The 25,125-nt window shown below is 42.4% G+C and overlaps 1 protein-coding gene across 4 annotated transcripts in view; it reads left to right on the top strand.

The window, feature by feature from the left end:
• The first annotated feature begins 11,604 nt into the window (after window positions 1–11,604).
• ythdc2 (YTH domain containing 2) overlaps window positions 11,605–25,125 on the top strand; it is a 66,775-nt gene continuing 53,254 nt past the window's right edge. For 2 of the 4 annotated variants that reach the window (XM_062478455.1, XM_062478454.1), the window contains exons 1-8: window positions 12,139–12,316; window positions 12,404–12,494; window positions 12,777–12,973; window positions 13,105–13,307; window positions 16,002–16,168; window positions 16,623–16,725; window positions 16,924–17,080; window positions 17,246–17,353. In XM_062478455.1, the coding sequence (XP_062334439.1) occupies window positions 12,154–12,316; window positions 12,404–12,494; window positions 12,777–12,973; window positions 13,105–13,307; window positions 16,002–16,168; window positions 16,623–16,725; window positions 16,924–17,080; window positions 17,246–17,353 (1,189 nt within the window). In that variant the 5' untranslated portion in view covers window positions 12,139–12,153. Of the gene's footprint in view, window positions 11,686–12,138; window positions 12,317–12,403; window positions 12,495–12,776; window positions 12,974–13,104; window positions 13,308–16,001; window positions 16,169–16,622; window positions 16,726–16,923; window positions 17,081–17,245; window positions 17,354–25,125 lie in introns of those variants that run through there. The other 2 variants (XM_062478452.1, XM_062478453.1) reach the window with 2 other exon arrangements.

The raw sequence follows: 25,125 nt of genomic DNA, 5'->3' as shown, positions 1-25,125 counted from the left end.
CTGACCAATAGTTCCAAACGTGGTATAGTTTTAATGTTCAACCCCATTCATTTTCAGTGTTTCTGAAGCACTTTTGCTGGTAAGTTGATCAAATTACTGATTTTTTTCCCCATATTTCAACACATTAGTGGACTTCTTATCAATTAAGTTAATAGCGGTATTTCATATAGCCAGCTTTAGTGAAAGTTTATCATAAGATAATAGCTTGTTAGACTAGTACCAGTAGCTAATGTACAGGGGCGGATCTACCGGGGTGGCATGGGGTGGCAACTGCCACCCCAAAAATAGCCTTGCCACGCCAGCTGCCACCCCAGTTGGCAGCTTTGAAAACAAAGAAGATTTGTGGCTCATTGGACATTTGCGAGAGCGAATTTCTAATATCCAAATGCAAGTAAATGCAGCACGAGACGACTCCATCCACCCTCCCCACACCGCTGACCGAAGTTGCTTTCATTTCAACACAGGGAAGGCGCGAACTGACCATACAAGGCCCAACTCAAGGAAGCAATCGTCGGCACGGACAGCAGACCACACCGGAGAAATTAGGTGTTAAGCAATTATCTATTAATGACTAAGAATAATTAGAAAAGTGCAGGGCTAACGTAGTTGCAACGTTAGATTTCCTGTTGAATTGAGGTTAATAACGTTAACTCGTGAATGCTTTGGGAAAGCAACAACAATGATGACCGTTGTAAACAGCGCTTGACATTAAAAATGTTGCTCACCAGCCACTGTGGCTAGTGGTTTTCCAAAGTTACTAGCCACTCAGTAATTTCATTAGCCACAATTTTGTTGTTGGGAAATTAAGTTTTATTTGATTAAAGTTGACTACGATTTGCTACAATTGACTTGAATAACTTGAATTGACTTGAATTTACATGTGAATCCTTTGTAAATGACCATTGTCACAGCCAAATAAAGATTATAAAATGTAGATGTACAAAATATATGAACTAAACTGAAAAAACCCACAAGCAAAACTTTGTCAACTTATTTATAAACAACATCATTATTTTTGTCTTATCAATTCCGATTCCCAAATGTCCTACAAACAAATGTTTATCTTATATTGTATGTTTGTGTATGTGTGAAAGCGAGAATGAATGTTGAAATGCGTGTGTTTCACGGTCAATGAGTGAGGCTTGAGAACCCTGCAATGAGTTTTATTTTAGATGTGTTTTGAGAAAACTAGCCTACAACAGGGTTGCAAACTTTTCAAAAAACCTTGGAGTGAGATTTGGTGGGGCTGTCACAGTTACAATGAACCCGGCTCCACCAGGCTGGCACGACCAAAATTTTGCTGCGCAACCCAGCCCCGAGACGAGATTTCACGGGTGTATGGCAGGCCTAGTGGGAAAGTATTAAGACGCCCCCGTGTGTCAACCACGCGTAATTAACGCCGACTTTGCATGCAAAGACGGCGTCCATTGCGCCGACTTCCATACAAAGTCGGCGTCTTTTTCGCCTCAAATCGCACCGTGTCACGTGACACGTTCAAAGCACGCGTCTAAATAAACGTGTCTCGAGACGTGTCTAGCAAACCACACGAAATTAACGCCTGGTTTGGCTCAATCAGCGTCTGGTTTTCCAAAATTAAAGTCTGCTGGCTTGAATCTCCGATGGGAAATTATGACAATAATTGTAACAACTAATACGTAAGTAAAGTAGGTCTAAGGATGCTCGTGCGAGCTACTATCAAATACAATGTTGGTTAGCTAGTTAGCTATTAGTATGAAGTTGGTGGTCACAATTTCAATACTGTAGGATATAAAAAGGGGTGCAGACAAATAAATACAGTAATATCAGGCTGGCTGGCTGTCTGGCTTGGAGCTTTGTGAACTTCCCTTGCGCTGCGTTTGCGTTGCCTCAGTATTGTGCGCAATTTGGTTTCACTGCCAACATCCCTAAATGTAAGAGGCAATGCGCAAACTCAGTTGGTGGCAATATACAACTGTTGTTAGGCTACTATTCAAGTCAAGTGTATTTTATTGTCATTTTCAATTACATATGGTTGTACATACTAAAAACGAAACAGAGTTTCAAGTTCGAGATGCACAGACCAACACAGGGTCAGACTGGGCACTGAAATTCTTAGGACAAGATAACGCAAAGCAACCTGGCATAACATGACATATAAGTAGGCTACTCGGAAGGCAATAACATGACATATAAGTACTCAGAACAAGTTTACACCTATGACAAGCAAACATATAATGTAATAAACCTCCTAAATAAATACAAAATAAACAATAGAGTATACTAAACCTATAGGACCACAGGACGAAACTTATTTCCCCAGGACCATGATGCCATATAAAACAACATATAACAGTAATTGGTGCCAGTGCAAACGTATGTAGCCTACAGTGACAGGACAGTATGTACAGTGACAGGACAGTATGTACAGTGATTGGAGGTAGCAGTTATGAAGTGATAGGTTCTCGTGCCAATATATTGTGATGCCAATTTGTTGATAGGTCATCTTCCTTGTATAGACCTAGAAAAGTGAAATACACAGCCAAGGTGACAGAAATAAAGGTTCATCGGTTGTCCTTCACATTCACACACTGTTGTCTTTATACTTAACAGATCATATACTGGACTGGGGGTCAGATGGCTGAGCGGTTAGGGAGTCGGGCTATTAATCAGGTTGTTGGTTCGATTCCCGGCCATGCAAAATGACGTTGTGTCCTTGGGCAAGGCACTTCACCCTACTTGCCTCGGGGAGAATGTCCCTGTACTTACTGTAAGTTGCTCTGGATAAGAGCGTCTGCTAAATGACTAAATGTAAACGTAAACATACGATGTCCCAAAGGCCCAACTCCTTCTCAGGTTACCTTCTGGCAGCAACCTTGCAGCTGGGTTTCACTGTGCAACCAGGCCTACCAAGCTGCTGCTGGGCCAAGGGCTGATTGTAATGGCACACTGGGACTTCCAGATTACCTGAAATAAATATTTGTCTTTCTGCTGTGTAAGATGTAGGCCTACTGCTTTTAACTTGAGTTGAACGCTGTTAAACACTGCCATGGTCAGCAAACACTTACCATGTCTACTTCAGAAAGGATACTGTTCACAGCTGTATGAGTCAATAGGACATTACCATTACCTGAATGACTTGTAGTAATCGGGAGGTTATGCCTGTTCTGATGATGGCATAAACCATGTTAGATTGTTGGCTCTATGTGCATTGTTTGGGTCTCCTCTCCATTGTCTTCTGTTTTGTCTTTGGTTCTGTTGCAGGATGGCAGGCAGGTAGAGGAGCTGTGATTGCTGCAGGGGCACACCTGTGATCTGTGCCTTGGTCCTTAATAAGCTGTGCCCTAACAAGCTGGGTCTCTCCATTACTAGCAGGAACATCATCACTGTTTTGTAGTGTGTAATGATTCTCTTCACTCTACACTTGCACTGATCCCACACCCATTCCATACACTTCTAATTTACCAAACATTTCTTTGTAAGCACTTTTTATTAAATAAATACATTGTTATCCTTATTACCGTGGCTTGTCACTTCCTGAAGTTCTTATCTAATCTTCCTATGAATCAAGTTATGACAGCATTAAACAAGCCCTGGTTGGCTACACACCTCATGTCGGGCTTATACAGATGTGTGTATTGGCCCTGTATTGGATATTCAATTCTTCTGCCTCTCTCCATCTCTCTGGTCCTCCCCCAGCACCAGCAGCTCCCTGTCCCCCTGGTCCTCACCCAGCACCAAGGGTGTGCCCAGAGGCCAACACCTGTGACATAACCCTGAGACTGCCCATACACACAAACCATGTACAGTTCAAACAGTACATGGAGTCTAGAATAATACAGTCACCCACCTTTGGGCAGGCATAATGTCACAGCCAAAAACGTGACCCCGTTTTTGGTTTTGCTCTGCCCTACTGTGTCCGTGTCTGCCATTGTCTTCACCTGTGTCTCATTCAGTGGTTTCAGTTCTTGTTTGTATTATCATGTCCACCTGTGTCTTGTTTGGTTCTGTGTATTTTAGGTTCCTGTTTTGTGTCAAGTCTTTGTCTTGTCCTTACCCTTGTTAACGTGAGTACCCTGTCCAGTGCCGGTCCTTCCTATAGGCGACATAGGCAGCCGCCTAGGGCAGCATGAAGAGGGGGTGCTGTTGATAAATCTTGCCTAGGGCGCCATATGTACTAGGACCGCTACTGACCCTGTCTGTTTCCCAGTTAAAAGAATAAACCCTTTGTTTGAGGCAATGTCTGGCTACTCTCCTGAGTTTGGGTCCTACACCACCACACACTGTAACACATAAGGCATATTTGAATTAATTAAAGACAACAAATTAAATTGTACAACCTTACTTTTAGAGTGTTTGATTTTAAAAGGGTTTCTAAGTAGCATTGGCTTCTGAGTGTAGGTGGCAACCTACAGATATTACCGTTGGACTTACAAAAATGTCTATTATAATTCTTTAAACTTCTCTGTAATCAATGGATCTGCAGTCGTATCCCTGAATGGAAGTTCAGTTCAAATCTAGTATTTTTCACCCGTTACCAAGACACTGTAGCCTAATGATGGTACATTGTGTTCGTTTGGAGTATGTTATTAGGCTGAATGTAGGGGAAAGTGTATTACATGAGAAGGAAATGTATCAAAAGATTATGGTGTGATTTCCCAGATAATGAAAATTGTGTTACCCATATAGATGGTGTCACTAAAGGGTCAACGACCTGAGCGTCAGGTCACCTCATAAAAGTAGAGGGCGCATTGCGTAATTTGTTTTGGAAAATCATCCCTAGTGAGCCGGCGCTATGAAGATAAATGAAAGTTGAAAAATTATCACAATTATTTTATTAGTAGACTAACACTGCATTGCGAGAGCAGGTTTCTGCTCTTTCGTGTTTTTCTGCTGACATTGACATTGAGAACTTAGGTTGGACATCTTTGAACAGTGCTAGTTCATGACTATACCATATCAAGCTTGATTGTCTATTCACCTACCATTTAGTTAGCTGATGATTAGCAGTGTACAATATTTTGTGTTAACTGGGTTCATAGGAAGATTAGATTTGATGTTCCTGCTAGTAATGGAGAGACCAGGTCCAGCGTTGGCTGACCGACGACCAGGCAGGTGCTGACAACTCAAACCCCCCACACCACAAGGGATGTGTGTGGGGGGGGACAGAGAGAGGAGAGCAGGGATTAGAGAATGCCAGGAGCAGCTAACAGTTACAGTCATAATAGAATGAGATCCCCACCGGTCAAGTGTGGACTGGTGCAGCAATTTAACAGAGCAAAAAAGGGGAATTTGATGCAACCCCACACACCAAGACAGCGACAGCCCCCCTCATTTGGAACATGAAATCTGTTCCAGGGGAAGAGAACTCTAAAATAAGTTATACTTATAGAATAAGGATGGAAACAACCCGTCCCCCGTTGCCTCCAACTAGTAACATACTTACCTTTAACAGTCGTAGAATTGACTAAACAATAACGTTTTTAACCTAATTTTAAATGTCGAAACAGTATCAGACTCCTTAATTGAGACGGGTAATTTGTTCCAGAGAAGAGGTGCTCTATATGAGAACGCCCTACCTCCAGCTGTTTTTTTCGTAATTTTGGGAACCACCAGATAGCCGGCATCTTGAGATCTAAGTGTCCTTGCGGGGCAATAGGGTGCAAGGAGACCGGAGAGGTACAGTGGTGGCAATCCATGCAGAGATTTGTAGGTTAGTAGTAGAACTTTGAAGTCAGCTCTGGCTTGGATAGGGAGCCAGTGTAGAGAGACAAGAGTAGATGTTATGTGATCAAACTTTCTTGTTCTGGTCAATAGTCTAGCAGCAGCATTTTGCACCCGCTGTAAATTTTTTAGGTGGGTAATTGGGAGGCCAGAGAACAACACATTGCAATAGTCCAATCGGGACGTAACAAATGCATGTATTAGTTTTTCGGCATCATCCTTTGAGAGAAATTTTCGTATTTTGGCAATATTACGTAGATGGAAAAATGCAGTTCTGGTAATTTGCTTAATATGGTACTCAAACGAAAGGTCTGGGTCCATTGTGACTCCTAAATTTTTTACTAGCTGGCTTTGAGAGACTTTGACGCCGTCTAGGTCTAAGGTCAGATTGGAAAAATTATTTCTATATTTTTTAGGACCGAAAATTTGAACCTCGGTTTTATCCGAATTTAGAAGAAGGAAATGTGCAGTCATCCAAGCTCTCAACCTAGAAACACATTTTTCCATAGCATGTGGAAATTCTCCAGACTTTATAGACATATATAGCTGAGTATCATCTGCATAACAGTGAAAATTTACCCCAGAGCTTCTAATTATGTTTCCTAAAGGCAGCATATAGAGAGAAAATAACAGAGGGCCTAGAACTGAACCCTGTGGTACTCCGTATTTTACAGTGGAGCTCCTGGATGAGCAGCCATCATAGTGGACATATTGTGATCTATCAGATAGATACGATCTAAACCACTGAAGTGACGTACCAGAAATCCCAACATAGTTCTCCATACGTTCCAAGAGAATCTCATGATCCACCGTGTCTAGAAGAACCAGGACAGGACAGGACAGAGATAGAACCCGCGTCAGAGGCTAACAGTAGATCATTGACTACCTTGGCTAATGCAGTTTCAGTGCTGTGGTGGAGACGAAATCCAGACTGGAGAGGTTCATAAAGCTGATTTGAGGAGAGGTGCTCAGTGAGCTGTTGTGCCACAGCCTTCTCTAAAATTTTGGAAAGAAATGGCAAATTTGAAATTGGCCTGTAGTTGCTAAGACAACCTGGATCCAGGTTTGTTTTTTTAAGAAGGGGCTTAATAATAGCTTGTTTGAAATCGTTGGGGACTTGGCCAATTACAATAGATTCATTAATAATACTAAGCATGGGTGGTCCAATAATAGGGAGAAGTTCCCTACAGAGTTTAGCAGGGAGGGGATCGAGAAGGCAGCTAGTGGGTTTCGAGGAGTCTATCAGCTCGATGAACGCTTCCATAGAAATAGGGTTAAAGTGAGTGAGAGCCTCAACATGCAGCATGCTTGGTATAGGGGAAAGTTCAGTGTTGATGGCCACTCCTCCAGGACTAGTCTGTAGTTTGTCCCTTATTGCATAGATTTTTTGGTCAAAGAAATCTAAGAAATCATTGGGAGAGAAATCTGAACTAACACAGAGTGTACTTTTCTTAGTGAGATTTGCAACAGTATCAAATAGGAACTTAGTGTTGGGTTTGTTCTTAGTAATCAACCTAGAGAAATAATCTGATCTGGACCTGATGAGGACTTGCTTGTACTCCATTAGGCTGTCCTTCCAGGCCAGGCGGAAAACCTCCAATTTAGTGGTACGCCACTTATGTTCTAGTTTTGTAGTGGACCTCTTAAGAGTGCGGGTTTCCTCTGAATACCATGGAGCCAGTTTCTTGTCCTTTCTTTTCCTTGGTTTGACTAAGTTTAATTTATAATTAAACTTAGTCTAATTAAACTTAGTCTTTCCGTTAGTGAAGAGGCGGACTAAAACCCTTTCTTCAACAATTTTTTAATTCAATTAAACTGTTTGGTCAGGATTTGAGCGTTGGCGAAACTGAAGGTGTCAGAATAATTACAAAACGCGTCAAAGTTGTCGTGTATGAGTCTGGCCAATCATGAAATAGCTGTGTCGTCATTTGAACCCGTGCAGTTGCTCTTGAGAAAATGCGCTCGGCTACACAGCCGGCAGTTCTCGAATCGATCTCACGGTACTTTGATGGCTACGTCACAGTGACCTAGCCTCGGCGCCGTCTCAAGTCAGACAAAAAGTCTAACCAGAATTCACTGTTGTTGCCACTCAAGACTGGATATGTGGCGTTGCCACTCCTGCACTAGTTTGCTATTATTATTATTTTATTGTTTGTTTTAATTATGAATGTATGTATTTTGATGTATATATTTGTTTTTTTTAAGCATGTTACCTTTCGCGAAGTGACCGTTATATTTGTTTCTTGCAGGAGGCTTAAAGAAAAACGCCATGACCAGCCAAATCACCCGTAAAGATGCCGAGAAGGCGGTCTCCAAGTGTCTCATTGGTGCTAGGAACCGGGGGGGGGGGGGGGGGGGGGGGGGGGGGGGGGGGTAACAGACAGGCCCGAAAGGCAACGCTTCAACAAGGACTTAAGGCTTCGGGCTCATCTGAGGTGTAACTAATTATTATGTCTGTGACAGTGAGGGAACACTGAGCAAAAGAATGTTTTCATAATTTTACTTAAATAAAAGGGTAATTGATTGTATTCCTGGTCTCTTTGTTATTGTAGCATGTTTAAAGAACTGTATGGGCTGACTGTAAAATAAGCCCCAAAAATGAATTTGTTAGCCCATAATAATAATGTTTATTACCCTTATGGGTGGAATAGGGACTAGCTAGGACTAGGGACTAGCTAGGACTGGTTTCTCCCAGGGAGAAACCTGGGTTGCCCATGTGGGTTTTAGCTAGGGCCCATGTGAAGCCCACCTTAAGCCCATCTGGGCTTGCCCACATGGGGCCACTATTGAACCCCCGGACAAAAATAACTGGGCCCCAACTGGGCAGCCCAGATGGGCCATAATCAGCCCACAATCATGTGGGCTGATTATGGGTCCCTATTCCACCCATAAGGGTAATAAACATTATTATTATTATTATTCATTATTAATCATTATTATTATTACTCACCACCCCATATGGGCCCGACATGGGTGTGTTGATAGGGGAGCGGCAGCCATGTCTTCACGTCATGTCACAAAGTTAATAATTTTACAGTTTTACAGTCAATTCTACATCTAAAAAGTCGAGCAGGGCAGCTTTCAAGAGATATGGGAATTCTGCTTTTAGCAAGCTGGTCCGATTATTTTTGTGATTTGTTTAAACTGGCAATCTGAGTGAGACTGCGTCCCCGTTACACTGTTTTGACGTTAGACTCAGTCAGTCTCGGGTCGCTCACTGCAGTGTGCACAATGTTGTATTTCACTCCATTCTACACTATAAACGTCAGGGAGGACTGCCTTATGTAGATACAAGCCTGCTGAAGATAGCCAGCATCTCGTATTTCTTTAACCGAGCCTGTTTCATTCGTCATTTGCCTGAGAAAGTGACCTCCGTTAGCCAGGCTAATTTGCCCTATCACTTGGTCAGGCTATTTAAAGGTATCGGGGGTCAAGTGACTTTTGTGCATGGACAAATGAAACGTAAATGTACTTGTCCAAAGGACAAGTGCCTCAAAAAGTTAATGTCAAGCTCTGAAATCCAGTGGCTAGAGATATATGATGACCTGATCGACACTCCAAGTGTATTATACCTGGGAGAAGTTCGTCTTTAGCAGCCGACATGCGCAGTTGAGCATGCTTGACAGTCGTGTGACTTACAGTGCGTTCACACTGCAGCGGAGCGGGCGGCGCGCGGCGTCGGCTTCCAATTCATTTTCAATGAAACCAGGCGTTGACGCTCGCGTAGGGCATTGTGGGAAGGCGAGCGGAGCGGAGCGGAGCGTTGCAAGTTGGATTTTCTCAACTTTATGTAAATGAGGAGCGTGAAAACGCTAGCGTTGGCCAATCGGATTGGTTTCTTGTTTCTTGTAACGTAGCAACTGTTCGTCATGGTAAACATTTCTAGGTTTGACAATTTCAAGATGGAGGAGAAACTTTTCGTATGTGTCTGCACACCCAGTTCTGTTCAGAACAAAGTTACTAATGTGACGAGCCTGAATTTAAAGATTACATTAAACTAATAATGCATGGTGCATGGTTGCCGATGTCGTCATTGTTCCTAGTGTGTTTTTATAGCCTACTTTTAAATGTAGTCGTCACATTACGTGACTGTTCTGTGCCACTGCTAGCTCGCTAGCCCAGCCTACAAACGACTGGTTGAGTGACCGGTGGCGTAACATGTATTCTACTGTAATCTTGCACTAGTAAAATCTTGCACTTACATAAATGTTGTGTAAAAGTGGTATTTTGATCGATATTGTGAGTACATTAACCCAAATCTGCACGCTTGGCCATGACTACAACAGTGACCTTAGAGAACTACAACTCTGTATTAACTTGTCTAACACGCCCCCGAGCGTGGTGTACTGTGGGAAGGCAAGCGATGCAGAGCGTTAAAAAACGCTGCAGTGTGAACGCACTGTTACAGTGCGTTCACACTGCAGCGGAGCGGGCGGCGCGTGGCGTCGGCTTCCAATTCATTTTCAATGAAACCAGGCGTTGACGCTCGCGTAGGGCATTGTGGGAAGGCGAGCGGAGCGGAGCGGAGCGTTGCAAGTTGGATTTTCTCAACTTTATGTAAATGAGGAGCGTGAAAACGCTAGCGTTGGCCAATCGGATTGGTTTCTTGTTTCTTGTAACGTAGCAACTGTTCGTCATGGTAAACATTTCTAGGTTTGACAATTTCAAGATGGAGGAGAAACTTTTCGTATGTGTCTGCACACCCAGTTCTGTTCAGAACAAAGTTACTAATGTGACGAGCCTGAATTTAAAGATTACATTAAACTAATAATGCATGGTGCATGGTTGCCGATGTCGTCATTGTTCCTAGTGTGTTTTTATAGCCTACTTTTAAATGTAGTCGTCACATTACGTGACTGTTCTGTGCCACTGCTAGCTCGCTAGCCCAGCCTACAAACGACTGGTTGAGTGACCGGTGGCGTAACATGTATTCTACTGTAATCTTGCACTAGTAAAATCTTGCACTTACATAAATGTTGTGTAAAAGTGGTATTTTGATCGATATTGTGAGTACATGAACCCAAATCTGCACGCTTGGCCATGACTACAACAGTGACCTTAGAGAACTACAACTCTGTATTAACTTGTCTAACACGCCCCCGAGCGTGGTGTACTGTGGGAAGGCAAGCGATGCAGAGCGTTAAAAAACGCTGCAGTGTGAACGCACTGTTAGGGTGCAAATTGGTCTATTGCATGCCGCACTATCTGATCAAATTGACAGTCCTCTCTACAGTCAGAGCTCGCGGAAGAAGGTGGAACGTAAGGGAAATACCCTTTCCGAAACTTGTAAGGGCTTAATAGTTTGTGAAAGACCCAGAGAAACATAAATATCCGACGAGGCAAAATCCCGGACAATTTTGGAATCCCTGCCGGATGCATTTTTTAGGTCTCAAAAAGAGGACATGTCCGGGTAAAAGAGGACGTCTGGTCACCCTAATAAAGCACGTACTTTATTGACGATAGTACTGCCTCGAGTACCTATTGCTTAAGTAGGCTTATGTTACGTTTAATTTCAATAAAATAACAAAACACTTTACATATATATTTTGTTAATACATAAACATTTTCCCATACTCTTGACCACTTCCTTCCTCCAGTAGCATCATTTTCTTTTAACCTTTGCAATGTGGGGGGTCTGAGACAGACCAACGGTTAAAAGAAAATGCTTCACTTTGTTTATGTATGCGGTAAAGTTGTCGCAATACGACGGTGGGTCACAATGATTGATGGGTCAGAATGACCCGAAGATAACACAATGGTTAAGTAACTATTTTCCTCTGGCAATGTGTGATTTGTCTTAAGAGCGCCAAAACTTCGAACCAGTTTCCTGACTTTGGAAGCACTGGACGTCATAAATCACGTGGTTATTGTAATTTAACACAAGCCATACGCCCCACCCCTACATTGCAGTGCAGTCGGCGTTTGCAAGTGGCAAGAGGCGCACGAGCGGGGTTCTTACTGTATTCACTTACCTACCTCAAGCTTGTAAATTAAAATGTTTTCTTAATGACATTTTATCATCGAACAAAGTAGACAATTTACTATCTAGATATATAATTGATGAATTATACTGACATATTGTTGTTTGTCCTTGCTAACCTTAGCGAGCTAGATATAGCCATTTGGTTAAGATGGCCAATAACAAGGATGCTAGCTAGCTAGTATTTTTGTTATGGTATTTAGCTTGTTAGCTTTTAGCTAGGTACATGTTCATCAAGCTAGATAGAAGAGTTATTTCGTCAGTGAGATGTTAATGTTAGTGTGGCTATTCAAGCTCGTCACCTAGCTAGCCTAGCCAGCTAAACTACGGCAGTTAATTTTTCATGGTTTCCAGCTAGTTAGCTGTGTTGTCATGGTTTGCAATTAGTTGGCTTAATGCTTGTTGAAATCTACCGGACACCTATGAAATTGATCAGTTCCCGATAATTATAACAGTTTGTCTCGTAGAATACCATGTCACGTCCGAGTACTGACTCCCCCAAACCAGCTAAGTGTCAGACCAAACAAGCTGGGGCACCAGGCAGGGGTAAAGGGCTGAAAGACATTCGTATTGATGAAGAAGTTAAGATTGCTGTCAGTATTTCTTTGGAGAGGTTTCAATACAGTGATCAAAATGGTAAGAAAATATTTTCATACACTTGATAAGATAGGCAGTGCAAAGGTAGGCTATACTGCACACCATTATGATAACTTAATTTTGCAGAAATGGAGTTTCCCTCATCCTTGTCCAGCACGGAACGGGCTTTTATTCATCGCTTGGCCCAATCCTTGGGATACGTCTCTAAAAGCCGAGGGTATGTTTTCCAATGCCTATGTTTGTGTTTCATGAATAGGCTATTGTTTTGGAGAAAAGTGTTTTTTTTTGTCACGTTGTTACAGGTGACGTAACAAGAGTTCACAGATATTCATGAATAAAAGATGGTCTCTTGCTTTGCCAATGAGTTTCACTTTCCGTGAACAGAAAGAAGCTTTACAACTGTATTAGCCTACATTGTTGCTGCATAATTGTAAATGTAACTGTTAGCGCTTCTACTGAATGAATAACATTTTGTCAACATATTTTATTACCCCTTTAGGAAAGGATCTAGCAGGACCCTCACTATCAGGAAAAAGGAAGGCTCGGAAACTGCCCAGTCCATCATGATTTTTAACTTTTCTCACAATTCAAAGCATGTGGTGCGTAGCCTCTTGCAGAGGTTCCCCATCACCAATAAAGAGCGTATCGACCTGCTGCCTTGCACAGAGAGGGGCTTGTCGGTGGCAATGGAGACGGGTAAGATTGTGGATATTTGCCATACTATAAGGTTGCTAAATGCTTCAAACAGGTGCTCTGGGGTTTGCTTCTTCTGTTTGTTAAGAAAGTAATTTTTTTTAAAGACAGCCCTTTATCTCAACTCTCCTCAGAGAACAGTCGTGACAAAAACAGGACTAGCGGACGCCTCAACAATGGCATCCCCCAGATACCCCAAAGGAGGGCGCGCTCTGAGCTGGACTTCTTCCGTTGCTCACTACCCGTGTATGAGCGCCAGGAAGAGATTGTCCAGGTCATTAAAGACAACCGTGTGGTCTTGGTGGTCGGTGAGACGGGCTCTGGGAAAACCACCCAGGTGAGGAGGCAGGCAAGGGATGTTTGAACTGCGAGCTCTTCAGATGCTGGGATCTGTTCAGATTATCTGTTAAGGCAGAGAAAATTCAATAATGTTTTCAGTGTTTCCTCTATGTTGATTTTGCCACGGCTAAATTTCTGCCGCAAAATTTTAGGCCGTCTATCAGCAGTGATTGTTAGGGTGCATGTCGGAGAATAGCACAGACACACGCTTCACACCGCAGTGAGATTGCGTGTGTGCGTCCTTGAGAACTGCAGGGCTCTAGAGTGCGACCAATTTGGTCGCATATGCGACCAAAATTTGTACGGGTGCGACTAAAATTTGTACTAGGTCGCACCGGTGCACCTAACCTCCTCGCATCCGCTGCCTCTCCAGGAACGAAGCGTTTGTTTCTTCTTTGACGGAACTCGCACTCATGGTTGGATCATATCGTGGTCTAAACTAATCAGAGACAGAGATGGGGCAGGTCTTTGCCTCTGATTGGCTGTGGTCCAGATATTCCTGTAGGCCTACACTGCTCCGTGCTGTGTGATTGAAATTACGACCTGAGCACCAGAGAATCAGTTATGGCAGACCTGGGCATTGTACGGCCCGCAGGGCCACAACTGGCCCACAGGCTGTTCCAATCCGGCCCGCGTGAGGTAAATCTAAAATTAAAAATAAATAAATGTGTTGAGCGGTTGTAAATATATAGTCCTGAAACACTAGTGATCAGGCAATTTACATATGTGCGCTTGCGCAACCTCACCGACAGGAGAGTTAGGTGGTTAGCCCTCGAAAATGAAAAACGAAAGGTTGATACAGAATGTAGAGTTTTTAACAAGACATGGACTTCTAAGTATCTGTTTACTGAGGTCAAAGTCAAAGCTGTGTTCTTAGTTTTGGAGAACAGGTCGCTGTGTTGAAGGATTACAATTTGAATCGGCACTAAGGGACTCAAGAAAAAAACTAACACCGACATAATAAGAACTTGACTGATTCAGTGGGCGCGGGCTGATGGTTTGCTAGTTAAATTGCACACTCGGATCATCACCTGTCAGCTGTCCTTCGCATATCCACCTCAGACATTCAGCCAGATTTTGATGCACTTGTTCAAGCCCACTGGATTCCTCTCACATAACAAAATGAACTGCAAAAAAGTATTGCTTTTTGTATAAAGTTGATCAATTGCATATCTTTAACATACTGCAAAACAACTTTTCAGTGTTGGTGAAGATTAACTAGTTACAAATAAAATGAAACACTGATGTAATGATTATTTTAGTTTTTACTGTTACTTCGATAGTCTTTTCCTAGTTGACCAACATGTAAAATATTTATATAAATGTTTACAGAATATCCTTATTCTTCTGATAACCAGTAGCAGCTAATCAAAATATATACTTTACTGCTTTTTACAATGGGGGAAAATGAATAGTGAGCAGAATTAAGTTCAAGTTATCGTTGATGCGGCCCTCCAACACATTTCAGGTTTCTCATGTGGCACCTTGTCAAAATTAATTGCCCACCCCTGAGTTACGGAGCTGGGTCATGGAGCTAACCCATGGAGCTAGGATGTTGATGCTAGGGAGAGTGTGGCAAGCTGGTTTAGCCAAGGCCAAAGGGCAAGAAAGCCAAATTACAGGTGTTGGCCATCTGAAGGGCATGCGACAGCAAGGGGGGACCCGCTAAAAGACTTTGAGCCATGAAATGTTAGGTCTCAGTTCAGGGAAGCACTTTTAAACAGTAGCACTTTATATTTTAGAAAGTGTGCGTTAAATAAACCAATATTTACCTACACCTTATTCTTGTTTAAGGTAATTTACATAATGTATATGAATGTATATGGAGCGTGATAAAAAGGTGACCTTGAAATTGTGGCGACGCAAGAAAAAATTTGGGTGCACCTAAATTTTGTGCTGGTGCACCTAAATAGAAAAGTTAGGCGCACCAGTGCAACCAAGGGAAAAAGTTAGTCTGGAGCCCTGAACTGTATTCTTCCCCAGGCTAGCTAAATTGCACATGTCTGTTGATTCGATAGCGATTGCTGCCTTTGCTCACGTTTGTATTTTAAGTGCATTGTGCATTGCACTTTAAATACAAACGTGAGCAAAGGCAGCAATCGCTAAAATCGTTAAAACTACTTCAGCATAATAATTATTATGCTGAAGTAGTTTTAATTAATAAATAGGGGGTTTATTGTTATTTGCTACAGAATGCTTAGCCTATCAAGATCAAATGAAGCAGACAGTGTACATGCTTCGAGTACCTTAATCGATAGGCTACTGACCATTTACAATACGTTGTTACGTCAATTATTAATTGGCAGCATTTATGCCATTTAGAACATACTTTATGAGTGGAAGGTCTCTTTAAGTAGCCTAGCCTTATTGCTTTAGGGGAAATAGGACGAAAATATGTGCAATATTACGTGCAATATTACGTGCATGCTTGCGTGTAAAAAGGGCTATACAAATAAATTTGATTTGATTTGATTACATTAGCTATTAGACTATTACATTAACCAGCTCCGAAATATAGTGTTACTTTGGGTTAGGAACTTTGTTTCGGCTGGGGGGGGGGTGGTCGGACAGACCTGCCCCAACTGCTAAAAAAAATCCTAGAGGAAACACTGGTTTTACAACCTGCCTTTTATTTTAATTGAATTCCATTGTTAGCTCTAACCTGACTAAAAAGGGCTGTGTTTTGTTCAAGATTCCGCAGTTCCTTTTGGATGACTGCAGTAAGAACGGAATCCCCTGTCGGATATTCTGCACCCAGCCTAGGCGTCTTGCAGCCATTGCTGTAGCAGAGAGGGTGGCAGCAGAGAGGGGAGAGAGCATTGGTCAAACCATTGGCTACCAGATCCGTCTTGAAAGCAGGTAATGTCAGAGAGAAAGAACGTCACCATGTCATCTACAATCAATTATCGGTTTACCAAAGAAGGCATTTACTTGAAAGATTCAAGTTTTATTGATAGGTTTATCTTCTATCTACAGTTGCCTAGTCAAAGTGGTTTATTTGTCACATGCACCAAATAGCGTAGCGTCATCAGGACAGTGACATTCTTGTGACTTGCAAGCGTCATCTACGTAGCATCAATATAAAAATAAATATATAGCATACAGCATAAACAAATATATAGATAGAGTAGAAGCTAAATCAAACAAGCAAACAAGCTATTTATTGTTATCGGCTTGACAATTGTAATCAAATATATTTTTTATTGCAATTCCACTCAATTTTATTGTACTCCAATTATTTCCACAATATTTTACTACATTATTGTACTTAAGCTTAGCTCCTTGATAAGGGACCTCTATGTTTTGCTCCCAGGGTTTCTCCCAAGACATTGCTGACCTTTTGCACCAGTGGGGTCCTGCTGAGGACCCTGATGGCTGGAGATGCCACACTTACCACAGTCACACATGTCATTGTAGTGAGTGTTTAAGGCCAAAGGGGCCATCTAGCTAGCCTAGACATTTGAAAGAATTATGTGTCTCAGACACAATTGAAATCTGGTCTTTAATATATGTTTCTTTAGATGGAAAGTTACTAAACGTATAAAGACACACCATTATAAACAAAACATTCCTACGAATTATTGCTTATACTTACTGTCTTCCTACCTAATCAGGATGAGGTTCACGAGCGGGACGGCCTAAGTGACTTTCTGTTGACCAAAATGAGGGACATGCTCCAGAAAATGCCCACCCTGAAGCTCATCCTTTCCAGCGCTGCCCTGGATGTGGACCTTTTCCTCCGATACTTTGGCTCCTGCCCTGTCATCCACAGTATGTCAGACTTGATCTAGGTTCTATTAACTGCCATTGATAGAATGTATGATAAAAAATGTATTAAGTACAATTATTATTAACCTAAAACAATAGGTAACTCTTGTTGTTAAAAGTATACAGTGTGAAAAGGTGGGCGGGGGGGCTCTGTTTTTTTCTGTAAAGTCAAAGGACGGCCATTCGAAGTCAAGGAACTCTTCCTGGAGGACATCTTGAGAACCACCGGTTATGCAAACAAAGACATGATGAAATACAAGAAAGAAATTCAGAGGGGTAACTACCAATAACTATTTGTGTTTGGCTGATAAACACTAGAAATAGTGTCTTCACACTTGATCATATTCCAAGACCCTGCTTTCTTGACTTTAGCCAGATATGTGTGTTTTATCACCCAGTATTTTTTGGTGTTAAAAATCACACTGAAAACTCATTTAAGGTTGTTTTGCTCATATTATGGTTTAATTGCTGCCAGCTGCACATTCTGCAATGTTTCGATGTCGATTCGAGAACCGGGCACTCTGCAAAGTTAATATTTTGCAGGTGTCCTTTTTATAATCCAACGGAGTGCAGTAGGCTACGAATGAACTAATGCGATTAACAAAGGCATTCGCAATGAAATGAAACTAAGTGTAGTAGGCAGTGTTTGAAAATGCAACCATTTTGGTCGCATATGGTCCCAAAATTGTGTTTAGCAGACTATTTGTATATAATTCACTGGACAGGTGAGACAAGTGGACATTGCACCTTTAAGGGTGCAGTGAGGTCTGGGCTAAATAATAAATAATTTTTCTGTTCAAAAAGTATTGTCTTTGAAGGCCTACTTGAATAAACAACGCACAAAGCTGTGTGTCAAAATGGAGAAGTTTGGCACACACAAGTTTGGCGCACCGTCTTTCCAACTCCTTACAAGAGCTTTTGTGCAAGTGCACATTAGTGTGTGCCTTCTGTGAGCTGATACAGTGACCGGTCCACCGTTCTATCCAACGTTACAGAAACTTCATCTTTAGATTCTTAACTTTAATGCAAATTTTAGATATCAATATTAGGCGTCAATCACTCCTTTTACGAGACACCCTTTGCGAGACACCCTTTGTGTAGATGACGTTACCCACGCAGTTGAATAATCACTCACGGACCCTCTCCCTTCACACACATTGGCCAACTCTGGCAGGACTCGCTCCCTCCCCGCTTTTCAACATGAAAAAAAAGAAAGAAAAGAAAGCCCAATTTGCAGGTCGCACATGTGCGAGTAGTTTAAACATTTCTTGCACTTTCTTTTTATCACAATTGAAATTCTGTCATCTCTGAAGTACTTGTTCAATGTCCACATCATCTATTTCAAAATGACGTTTTTGTAAAGACAACATTTATTTATTTCATGGGACTTTTATTTCGCGCCAAAGCTGTTTTCCATAGCGCCAATGACAAATCCCAAGCGCCAAAGGCAAAAAAAAGTCAGCGATGAAAGAAAAAAAAGCTGTGTTCATCACGCGTGCAATTCATGTCAGCGAATATGTTCTCAATAGTATGTTTCAAGTAGGCTACAGCCGAACCCTCGTTCTGTTTTGATCAATAGTAATCGAGTTGATAAGCGTGTCTTCTTGTCTGATCAATACGCAACTGTGAGGTGCACGAATGGACAGAGCGGCCAGTAAACTGTCGTTCCGCTGCGAGGGCCAGCCCGACGTGCACGAATACGCCTATGCAAATGAAATTTCCACTCAAAATGCTGACAAAAGTTTGATTCGCGATTTCCAACGCTGCCTCCATTGGTATTCTTAACCTGGAATGATAATATATAGTGCAGTGTTTCCTCTATGGCTAAATTTCTGCCGCCACGGTATCGGAAATCAGGCTGTACAAAATTTTAGGCCGTCTATCAGCAGTGATTGTTAGAGTGCATGTCGAAGAATTGCACGGACACGCGCTTCACACCGCAGTTGAGATTGCGTGTGTGCGTCCTTGAGAACTGTAAGTCGTATAACTTATGTTGTCAGTTCATTTAAGCCTGTTATTGTATAAGTCAATAGTTCTTGCCAATTTAAATCAAGTTAACTGGTGATTTTCGTTGTTTGTATTCTTCCCCTGCTAGCTAAATAGTCTGTTGATTCGATAGCTGCCCTTGCTCAGGTTTGTATTTTAGGTGCATTATTATGCTGAAGTAGTTTTAATTAATAAAAAGTGGGTTTATTGTTATTATTTGCTACAGAATGCTTAGCCATCAAGATCAAATGAAGCAGGCAGTGTACATGCTTCAGAGTGGCCTACCTTAATCGATAGGCTAGGCTACTGACCATTTACAATAAGTTGTTACGTCAATTATTAATTGGCAGCATTTATGCCATTTAGAACATACTTTATGAGTGTAAGGTGTCTTTAAGTAGACTAACTTTATTGCTTTAGGGGAAATAGGACGAAAATATGTGCAATATTACATTAGACTATTACATTAAAGATCCTGTGGACCTGGTGGACCTGGAAACAAGTTTTAAGTTCGCCACACCACAGAATAATGTGTTATTAACTACCCATCCAAATTCGAATGAAAAAATAACACCGACAAGTATGTTAAATTAGGCTTTGAAATCGTGAGAAAAATCAGCAGTCTTCTCTACTTGAGACTGGGGGGGCGTGTCGCCTGAAGGAGCTGAAGCTCCGCCCCTCGCTGCCTAGTGCCTACCTCCGACCCAGATAATGGACGCTATGTCAAGCCGAACAAAACCGTATAGAATTAGAATTTATTTGTTCAATGAGTGAAACATACAGATGCATATAAATTAAATGTTCCCCTGAGCTGTAACAGTAAAAATGGACACCAGAGACAGCAGACAGTGAGCTCTCCAACTAGGCTACTTCTAACACATTAGCTACCATATCACCAAAATACCATTCTACACCGAGTAGCCTAAAATCAATTTAGCGGTTTGCACTAACTCATAGCAGAGATACCTCTGGAAAAGTTATCTAGTATAATTATAACAAGCACACAGAACTGAGTGATGAACTGCTGGCGGCGGTGGATGGTCCAGGTGCGACCGGAGGATGAACGGCCGGAGTGGCGATGCTCGGTACGGCTCCGCGCTGCAAGAGAAGCCGTGTGTTGGTGAACCCTGTGTGTCTCTGGTCCATGTTAAAACTGCCGTGAAATGGTCAGTGCAGAGGCGGCTGTTGGAGTTTATCCGAAGCTTTCCATGAGCGTGGCTCTTCACAAAATCTATCCACCTATTTTTCCTTTCATTATCAATAGGGAACTTAAATGGCGTTGCAGCGCAGCTGGATTTCTTGCATCCAGGGAAGATGCAGTTGTGGGTGGTGGGAGACATCCTGAAGCTAGCTAGCTAGCTGATGTAGGCTACAATAACAGTACAGCAGGAGGAGCCATTCAGTGATCTGGCGTAGATGGGGCGAAATGACGTAGATAGGGCATTTTTTGGCTCCGCCCATTAAAACCTGATCTGAAAACGGAAGAGAAACTGTTCTTCGGTTTAACTCCACATTTCAGTGTGACAAAGTCTTAGCGCTTTGCACATGCTTTCAGGAACTAATTTCACACGTATATAATGTACTTAGAAGCAAAACATGGAATTTACTTTACAGGATCTTTAACCTGTTTCCGAAATATAGGTTTCGGCGGGTGCCAAACACCTGGGAATAAATTCATTGATTAGAAAAAAGAAGAAAAATAATAATATATATATACATATATTTTTTTTTGTTGGGAGCACCGAAGACTCATTTTGACCCAGGAAAAACCTTGGCTGTATTTATTTCCAATCCTACATGCAAGCGAGAGGGGCGTGGTTATCTTAAGACCAAAGCAGCTGCACAAGATCGAAGGCAGATAGGGACACCTAAATTCGAGAGATGATGGAAGACACAAGTGGTGTCAGAGATGGCATGCTGGCCTTACTAGATCAAATTGATCAGCATGGCTTGTCAGGGGATATCATCTTGGCACACATTGAAGATTTTGTAGAGGAACTTGGGCGGATAAGTGCTCTACATAACAGACATTGATCACAAAGTCTTAAATAGTTCAAGACTTATCGAGCACCTTGTTTGTGTGCAAGATGTATAGGTAGTATGGGGTTGATTCATGCCAGGTAATGTTAACAAAGCTAGCAACCATCGCTACGCCTAACAAAGAAGACAATCACTGCCAACTCTACGTATGCAAAGTAGACAATCACTGCCACCACTACGTCTGCCATTATGTGGATACTTAGGTCAATAAGAAGGCAGCTAGCTATAACTATCTAGTCTCACCATTATGCCATGGCGGTATTATCATCTAGTGAGACCGGAAGTGAAGCCAGACCATTCAAGACATTACCCCATACCTTTGGATTTACTGCTTCAAATTGAAAAGTGAGGCGATCCTTTGATTGAAGTCAAGTTTCTTAACGCGTTGTCAATATTGGCAATTAAAAGTTGCAACTAACCAATACATGTCCAGACCAAGACCCATTCAACATGGTTCACAATACCCAATCCCAGATATTAATATTAAATGAAACCACTACCACTTGACTTGTTTTAATGACTAGTCAGTGACAAAACCGGTTTGGTTGTTCAGGTCTCTGCCAATACAGCCCAACACTAGCTTGCTGAATTAGCCACACCGATGATGTCCTTTTATTATTTTCCCCATTGATAGCTAGCCAGCCACTTCGCCTACAGTTGTCGACCTGAGGCCGGTTATAGCTAACATTACCACCCAATGGAAGACGTAGCGCTATGCAGGTGTAGTGGTGGCAGTGATTGTTAGCTTTGCAGACGGGTTACACATCACACGAGCTAATGCAATGTTTACAAAGGTAACTTCGGCGCTACCTCACAGCTAATATAGTCCCCACACGTACTACGTCGCTGCCATCACTCCCATTGGGAACCAATGATAAAAAGGCAAAGACAACACAGACAGTGTGGGCAAAGCTTGTCTACGTTGTATGCTTGCGCACGGCCGTGCGAGGGTACTTTTCACCCCCCATACAGGTACTAGACCAGGTGCTAGACGCCCGGTGTTATCGCCCAACTGGTTTCCAGGCCAACTGGCTGTAAGCATGCCAGCTGTGCGTTCACCTAACAGCAGCAGCTACCGTTTGCCTCTATCACCAGATCCGTCATAAATTCACAAAAATTACTGGCGATTTTCAAGTCGCATCTCATATTTGCTGCTGTAGGCTATGAAAATAAAACCTTTGCAAGCTTGCATGAAGTGGGATTCGATCGCGCTAGAGCAAAAACACATTATTGTTAGTCCGTTAGTCTGCTTTACAATGAGAGCTGTTCAAGCTCATGGATCAAATATTCTTTCAGTCACGTACCGTATTTCTTCGATTAATGTATTTTTCGGAAAACAAGCCGCATTTTCTATAATCCGCACCCCACCCGAATGGGAGCTTTGGGTTTGTAAATCGGATTTTAACCCGCACTGAAATATATGCTGCACTTGATACGGGAACAATGATACCAAGAAATGCACGAGTAGGCTATAGGCGATCTTACAGCATGCTGTAACACACTTTGGTTGGGGATAGTATGTCCATGCGTGGCAAAATCTATTGTTATGTCTAAAAAATTATTTTAGGTATAGTATAAGTTTATCTTGCAAATCCTGAGGATAGCCTGCCGAAGTTGAATTAGCCAATGTCGTTAGCGATGCTAGCTAAGGTTGGTTTGCTAGCTGTATATAACATTTCACTGGTTCTTGCAGCTGTTTGATTTACTGAAATTATTATTAAATGTTATGTTCTACTAGCAATTTGCCTACTTTAGCAAGTCACTGTATTTCCAAGCCCTGATAGTGTAACTGAGACGACACAGTAAATAATTCCTCTTTTAATAAGCCCTCGTTGTAGTGTTGAGTATTAAATTAGCTGTAGGGTCTGTAGAGATTTGGGACAAAGTCACTTTTTTGTTCTAAAACCGGGCTATACGCCGCTTCGAAATATAAGCCGTACAACCACAAGAAAACTGTAAAATCGGGATGCAAGCCGCGGTTTTATTTCCGAAAAATACGGTTAACGCCGCCCTCAAATAAACACTGCCCTTGAATAAACGCTGCACCAAAAAACAAAATTGTGTAATAAACGCTGCCCTCGATTTTAACACTTCACCAAAAAAATCTGAAAACAGTTATTTAATTGGTTAAAACAGTATTTATCACACTAGTAAATCACAAGTGTAGTATTTTCATAGATGCCACCTACGTCACTTCCAAATAGAACGCCGCCATATTCACGACCGATCTCGCCCAGTATGGCCGCCCACACTGCCCATTTGAATGAGAGAGAGAGACAGAGATATCCTGAGAACATTTCAATTTTAGGCTCCAATCCTTATTTGTTACCGCCAGTTTTATTTTGTCCCATATTATCTGCCCCAGGCTTGCCCCAATTGGCCTTCCATGATAGAGCTATAAACATTTATCTTGTGCATAACCCCTCCCCATACAGTGGGAATAGCTTCAAGGTTTTCAAGAGTACGGATGCTTATCAATATGCTGTGGCTGGATGGGTGAAAGACGTGAAAGTGCGGCACCTGGCCACCAAGGATTTATATTTAATCATGAGAAATTTAAGTATTATTTAAAAAAAATCTAATGTATGATTTTGGTGTTACATTACTCTGACGAGTTAGTGAGTTGTGAGCTAAGTGGCTAACAGCTAGCTAGCACTCATCAGAATCAGAATTCGGTTTATTCGCCATGTATGTTATACAAACACAGAATTTACTGTGGCAGGGAGGTGCAAAACACTAAACATATACAGATCTTAAATTAAGTAAAAGTACAAAAGTTAACTTAACAATTAGTTTAACTATTTCTAAGAACTAAACAATCTAAGAATACAACAATTTAAATATAAAATAAAATATATATAAAAATAAGAATAATGAGCAGCGTCAATGGTCAACATAGTGCAATTGGATACTGAGATAAAGTGGCTTATGCATACTGAATTGCCATTAGATGGACTTATAAAAGTTAAATAAGTGAATGAATGTCAATGGGAGTCCTTGGCCTTGTTGAAGAGGCCAGTAGCAGATGGAAAGAAACTGTTCTTATGGCGTGAGGTTTTGGTCCTGATGGACCGCAGCCTTCTGCCAGAGGGGAGTAGCTGGAACAGGGAGTGACCAGGGTGGGAGGGGTCGGCCCCAATCTTCCTCGCACGCCTCAGGGTCCTCGAGGTGTGCAGGTCCTCGAGGGTAGGCAGATTGCAGCCGATCACCTTCTCAGCAGTGCGGATGATACGCTGCAGTCTGCTCTTGTCCTTGGCAGTGGCAGCAGCGTACTAGACGGTGATGGAAGAGGTGAGGATGGACTCAATGATGGCTGTGTAGAAGTGCACCATCATTGTCTTTGGCAGGTTGAATTTCTTCAGCTGCCGTAGGAAGTACATCCTCTGTTGTGCTTTTTTGGTGAGGGAGCTAATGTTCAGTTCCCACTTGAGGTCCTGGGAGAGGATGGTGCCCAGGAAGCGGAAGGACTCCACAGTGTTGACTGGGGAGTCGCACAGGGTGATGGGGGTGAGTGGGGCTGTATTCTTCCTGAAGTCCACAACCATCTCCACTGTCTTAAGAGCATTGAGCTCCAAGTTGTTCTGGCTACACCAGGTCACCAGGTTGTCAGCTTCCCACCTATAGTCAGACTCATCCCCGTCAGAGATGAGCCCAATGAGGGTGGTGTCGTCCGCAAACTTCAGAAGTTTGACAGACGGATGACTGGAGATGCAGCTGTTGGTGTACAGAGAGAAGAGCAGAGGGGAAAGGACGCAGCCCTGAGGAGATCCGGTGCTGATGGACCGGGAGTCAGAGACTTGTGTTCCCAGCTTAACACACTGCTTCCTGTCAGACAGGAAGTCTGTGATCCACCTGCAGGTGGAGTCGGGCACTTTCAGCTGGGAGAGCTTGTCCTGAAGCAGGGCAGGGATGATGGTGTTGAAGGCAGAGCTGAATTCCACAAACAGGATCCTGGCATAGGATGCTGGGGAGTCCAGGTGCTGTAGGGTGAAGTGGAGGGCCATGTTAACGGTGTCATCCAC

Source organism: Osmerus eperlanus, chromosome 14 (assembly GCF_963692335.1).
Source record: "Osmerus eperlanus chromosome 14, fOsmEpe2.1, whole genome shotgun sequence".
In the NCBI taxonomy this organism is placed as follows: Eukaryota; Metazoa; Chordata; class Actinopteri; order Osmeriformes; family Osmeridae; genus Osmerus; species Osmerus eperlanus.
This window is presented reverse-complemented; position numbering and strand designations above follow the sequence as displayed.